Source organism: Carassius gibelio, chromosome A17 (assembly GCF_023724105.1).
Source record: "Carassius gibelio isolate Cgi1373 ecotype wild population from Czech Republic chromosome A17, carGib1.2-hapl.c, whole genome shotgun sequence".
NCBI classification, from domain to species: Eukaryota; Metazoa; Chordata; class Actinopteri; order Cypriniformes; family Cyprinidae; genus Carassius; species Carassius gibelio.
The window spans coordinates 14,635,126-14,641,125 of NC_068387.1; the positions used below are offsets into that span (position 1 = coordinate 14,635,126).

A 6,000-nucleotide genomic window follows, 5' to 3' on the forward strand; every position below is an offset into this window, starting at 1 on the left:
GAAAAATTATTGAAATTTAGAAGAAATAAATATGTATAATATTTTTTTATTATGCTGTTCTTTTTAACTTTCTATACATCAAATAATTGTGAAAAAAATATAAGTTTCAATGCAAAGATATTTGTTTTTTTAATTCAGTAGTTGTTAATTACCGGTAGAATAATTTCTGAAGGATAATGTTACACTAAGGACTGCAGTTATGGCTGCTGAAAATTAAGTTTTAAATTAATACAATTACATTACAAAATATATCAAAATAGAAAATATTTCACAGTATTTTACTGTATATTTAATCAAATAAATACAGCCTTGGTGAGCACAAGATACTTTTTACATATTTCAGGATCAAACCCTAATCATTATTATTTCAGGAAATCCAAGTTAAAGTTGCCCAAGTTCAAGTTCAAAATTGTTACAGTTGTGTAACCACTTGCGTTATGCATGTCATTTCTGTTTAGCAGTTGAGCTGAGTTTGTTGTACGTTGCTTAAGTCTTTAATAACTTACAGAACATGGCATAGTAAATGTGCTACACAAACCGGGAGTGGAGTGGCGATAAATAATTCAGGGAAATGTGTAAAGAAGGCTGTTGTATTCCACATTAACAGTAATGCTTAACAACAACAATGTGCTTTGTACATCCCAAGGTTACTCTGCTAATGGTTGTTACCAAGGTGTGTTAGAATAGTGTGTAGAGGGAGTGGACTTCATTGCACGATAATACCAATTGCATGAAGATCTACATGGCATCCAATAACAAGTCACAACTCACGAGTTCAACAATTCCCCCAACCCTTCCCTCCAGCTGCTTGTAAGAGGTGTGAATTGTTTAGAGTAGAAGCTAGAGGAACTGAGAATGGCCCTTTCACGGTGGTCAGTCCAACCTGGAGGAAACTGTCATAGACAACTGGCGATCTCTGCTTAACAAAGAGTCATAATGTGCATATGAATGCCATTTTCATCCACCCCCACCACCTCATATATACTTCTGATTTACAAAATCCAATGTTATACAACAGTAACAGTCAGTATGTGACCGTAGGATCCATTTCAGATACAGAAAAATGTGGTCATTAAATTTTAATTAAACTGTTTAAGTATGTACAACTTCTAAAGTAAAATTAGTTATTGATCTTCATTCCTGCAGGGTCCAGTCTTTATAGAAATTTCTGATATAATGTACAATGAAACTGAAGCAAGTCTGTTGCGGTCAGATAACCAGAATGCATTTGATTATTCTATCAGTATTGGTAAAATATAAGCAAACCTTCTATGGACAGATGGGAAATAGAAGCTAAAAAAACCCACTTAAATATTAGCAGCTCAGATTAAGACTGGAGAAGCAGGGAATGAAAGCATTTAGTTGAAGTGATATTATCAGCTGACCACTTAGTCGACTGTCTGTGTAGATATGAGCCTGGAATTAATGGACAGGCAGCATATGAAATATGAAACAGAGAGCCATCACACAGGGTAAAAAGTATATAAATATTAGAAAAATATCCATATATCTCCAATCATAACATGCTGACATTAGATCCAACTGTGCACCAACAGTAATGAATTACATGAACTAAAAGCTTATCGACCTCTTAGACGCCCTCTTTTTCATTTCAGCCTAAGTGGCCTTTTGGGGTGTTGTAATATTGTGCATTAGTCTCGCTGTACTATAAAACATTTATCCAGTGGGACAATGTGATTTTGTATCAAACCGGAGCAGCCTTTCCAGTTAGTATCTTCATTAGAGTTGACTGAGAAGTAGAGATGTTCCGATACCCTTTTTCTCTTCCCGATACCGATTCCGATACCTGGGCTCAGGGTATCGGCCGATACCGAGTACTGATCCGATACCTGGGTGTATATCTGTATATACAGCTGTATATACTACTAGCCCTGTGTAAATTGCTAGAATTTTTTTATGGTGTGCTTCAGACAGATCCCTCAATAAAACATGAACAAATACATGGTGAACTACTGTATTTATTACAGTATTTTTATTATCTAACATGAATTTGACAGTATTATTTATTTTCTTATGCAAAAAAGAACTTCAAATGCAGCCAAAAATCTAACACCGCAAACTAAAAAAGGTATTTAAGTTTTACAATATAACTGTATAAAAAAACTGCAACAAAAAAGATCTATTAATCAGATAATCTCTTTACAACAAAACAAGTAAAAAACAAGCAACCATCTAGGCATAATTATTATTATTATAGAGACGTATTATTATTACTGTAGGCTACAACAGTAGCTTTATATATTGTCAATTTACTCATGTAAACCAAACATTTATTTTAATGGGCTGCCATGAAGATCTTTGAGTGTCTGTGTTTATGATATGACAGTATTCTCAAATGAAACGGTAAATTCTCATGAAGTGACGGTTTATGCGTTCGTGTCCTCATGACACACAGCAGAGACTACAAAACAGCGAGCTCTCGCGCATCTGTGCCAGTCACCCACAGAGATGTAGATTTTGCGGGAGTAATATTTAAATAGTATTTTGCAGTTTAATATTCACAGACACTAGTATATATTCGGCTACTGTCTGGAGCCCTGCGCTTTGACTTACACGGAAGCGACTGAACGCAGCTGCCGGTACTGAATATACTCGAGAGTCTGTAACTACCGGTACTACAGAGACATACTGCTAACCACTGATCTATAATATAGTAGCGGCTTCACTGTGTTTTGGCAGTTTAGAATGTGATGAGTGATCCAGTCATATATAGATAAGGGCTGCTAACGCGTTTTCATTTCTTCTTCGCTGCTCTAAACAGGGGTTGCTTGTGGCAACACAGCACAACTTCCTGTGTTTTCAATGCATTTTGAGCAGCGAAGAAGAACCGTGCAGCGGTTAGGCAAAGCTTGCGGTCATAACTAGGTCTTTTTTAAGAAAATGGTATCGGATCGGTATATGGGTTCATGTACTCGCCGATGCCGATGCCAGAATTTGTTGTGGTATCGGAGATATTTCCGATACTAGTATCGGAATCGGAACAACTCTACTGAGAAGAAGTAATTCTTAATTCGGAAATGGAAAACAAAATCTAAGGGCTAAGGGGTAGAATTGCGATTGGGCCTTGGTGTTTCAACCAACCTCTTGCAATAATTAAGTGAGGTCATATGTACGGAGCCCAGCACATGACATGCAAGAAAGAATTCATAAATAGTGCGCACGGTTTACTAATCCATTCCCTCAATGTACTAAAACATGCAGACAATTACTATTGCGTTCCCTTGATTTAGCAAATCTATAAAAATGTATAAATCGAATGAACAAAATAGTAAATCAAGGGATTGAATAGTAATCGTGTGCACGTTTTAGTACATTGAGGGAACGAATTAGTAAATCGTGCAGTGTGCACAGGATATTGCCTAATATTTTTCCTGCATTTCATGTGCAATGAATCCTTCCCTTATTTTCTTTCATTTCTTATTTTATTTCATCTTTCATTAAATAACAGTAAATATATCATTGTAATCCATGTGAGGTCAGATATAATAGGTTTCCTAGCCAATGCTTTATAAGTATAGCCTTCTGCAGGCAGAAGGATGCTGTTTCTATGTGGGTTTCTATGACAGAATGAACGGTTGACATGAGCAGCTTAACCTACATAAAATTCTGTCAAAGGGAATTTAATACACTCACATCATATGCACTGTTAAATCACACATCACATTTCATGTCATTTAGTCCTCAAGGCACATGCATTAAAATATTATGTTAATAAGAAATGACATTGAAATATTATGGAAGACTGAGGTTAGTTAAATGTTTGGCTACAAAAAAAAAGCTATTGGTGGTATTAGGATTTTCAAAAGGACAAAATTAATCAAATTATTCTGTTTTAAGAGATTCATGAACTCGAGAAAGTTTCGGAACTGGTTTCTAAATTTGTAACCAATCTTTTGATTTAAAACTTTAATGCGCCTTAAAGTCACTGTAAAAACGTTAGATATTGAGATATTACATTATATTATTAGAACATATAATACATATTGACATTAAAAACAACAGACAACTATATCTATTTTTAAATACTGTTAAATTTATAAATGTTTTTAAAAGTAAACAGTATGAATTACCATACAGTTGCATGAATTATTATAACAATTATGTTGTTAATAAGTATAAAGTATGAATTTAGTATTTTATGATAAAATATTGTTAAAATGTATGAATTGACTTAGATTTAGAATTTAGGAACCACATTTGTTCATATTTAAATAAAAAGTTTTGTCTTTATGTTATCAGTTATCCACATATTGGATCTACAGCTTTTTATATTGCATTTTATATTACTCAGTTAATATTTAGTGCATATTACTTGTTGTGTTATGCATTATCCCATATGCATATGTTCTGTATTGGTAAAACTGTTCTGTCTTTATCAACGTTGTTATGGGCTCATTTCTACTGCCAGCTAACTGTATTAGCCAGTTCAGTAACAAAGTTTTGAATCTCAAATAGGCTGTTTCATCAACATTAAATAACTGAATGGCAAATATAAAAAATCAATCACTAAACTTCCATCCAGTGTAGCCCCCATGACATCTTCCCCATGTGACTAGCCACAACATACATTGTTTGCAATAAAGTTTACACAGTAATGGCCACAGATCTTTATGCTCTGATCAAACAATGCATCTGCTAGTTATAAAGATATTTCAACACGTTCTATCAAAAGTTCAGCAATCATGCTAGGCAACATGTTTCATTTAGAAGGCAGCTATTCTGTACATGCACAAGCCCAACACGAGGCAGAATGTGGCCATATGCTGCTGATGCCCCATAATGCACCTGTAACACAAGAACTGTAAATTGACATGTAACCTATAGGCCTACAGTACAGTGTATATTGAGAATGAACATCCACATCTACCTCGCAAGGTCACGACAGCTCTCTAAAGACAATTGAAGGCTCTACGTGTTTGCTTACCGTATACTCCTTGGCAAAAACCGCCTTCAAATAGTGTGGCCAATAAACACAGGGCAGTAAAGATAATATCCATCTTCACGTTAGTCTGAACATATCCAACTCCTTAGGCGGCGAACAGATGAAGGCAGTACGTGCAGTCCAAATCTCCTACCTCGCGTGACAGTATCATCAAGAAACAGCTGAAGTAGTGTCAGTCACAGATGTCTCACTAGTAATTTCTTGCCAATTCAATGCAGATGTTTTCACCAAATTGGTCTAGGTGGAGATATAAAGCTGTAACAGACGAGGAGGACGAGCATCAAACCTTCAGAGAGGGTCTCCTCCTCACACCTTCGCCGGCATTACGCACCGACGCGACTGGCGAAAGTAAATGACAGCGCCATGGGAAGCACGCGCGCTATTAATCGGTTACGCGCGCTGGCATCCACCTCTTCGACGTCCCCAAAAGATAACACTGCGGGATTAAATGCGAAAAATAACCAATAACCGGCAAGACCGCCGCTCTCATCCTCTTCGTGGTCACAGGATGCCGGTGAGGCTGCTCCTTGATGATGAACGGAGCGCTCCTATTGTAGACTATGATTCTTCGTCTCCAGCGGATAAAAAAGACGAATCCGTTATTTCATAAGAGCTGTGTGGATCAGCTTTACTTCTCGAAAGTCTTTGGCCCCGGTTTGGAAAAAGCAAAACAAAAAAAAAACGATTACACATGAACAGATGTGTCAGGATGCCTATTTTCAAGATAAACCGTGATTTAGACTGGATGAAATGTGAAGGGTGGTCGGGCACGCTGCGCCATACGTACTGCGCTGGAACGCCGGAGCCCAGCTGGCGGACTACGTCAAAGAGCGCGTGAGGGGGTGCGCGAGCGAGCGCGCTCGGATCTCATTTGTATGACAAGCACTCGCGCGCTGAGAACGTTCGCAGCAGAGCAACGTGAACTTCATTATAAATTAAAGGCCGCTAGTCTAAATTGTATACATGGTTTCTGGCGTTCGTTCGTGCGTTAGGCGTTTTTTCTCATTGAAATGGAATATGATGTAGCTGCTATTAAT

General features: G+C 37.1%; 1 protein-coding gene across 2 annotated transcripts in view; it reads right to left on the bottom strand.

Moving 5' to 3' along the window:
- The window catches only part of LOC128031477 (MAM domain-containing glycosylphosphatidylinositol anchor protein 2), a 125,431-nt gene extending 119,696 nt beyond the window's left edge, over nucleotides 1-5,735 (bottom strand). For both annotated transcript variants that reach the window (XM_052619765.1, XM_052619764.1), the window contains exon 1: nucleotides 4,946-5,735. In XM_052619765.1, coding sequence (XP_052475725.1) covers nucleotides 4,946-5,018 — 73 coding nt within the window. In that variant the 5' untranslated portion in view covers nucleotides 5,019-5,735. The remainder of the gene's footprint in view (nucleotides 1-4,945) is intronic.
- Between the last annotated feature and the right edge of the window lie 265 nt (nucleotides 5,736-6,000).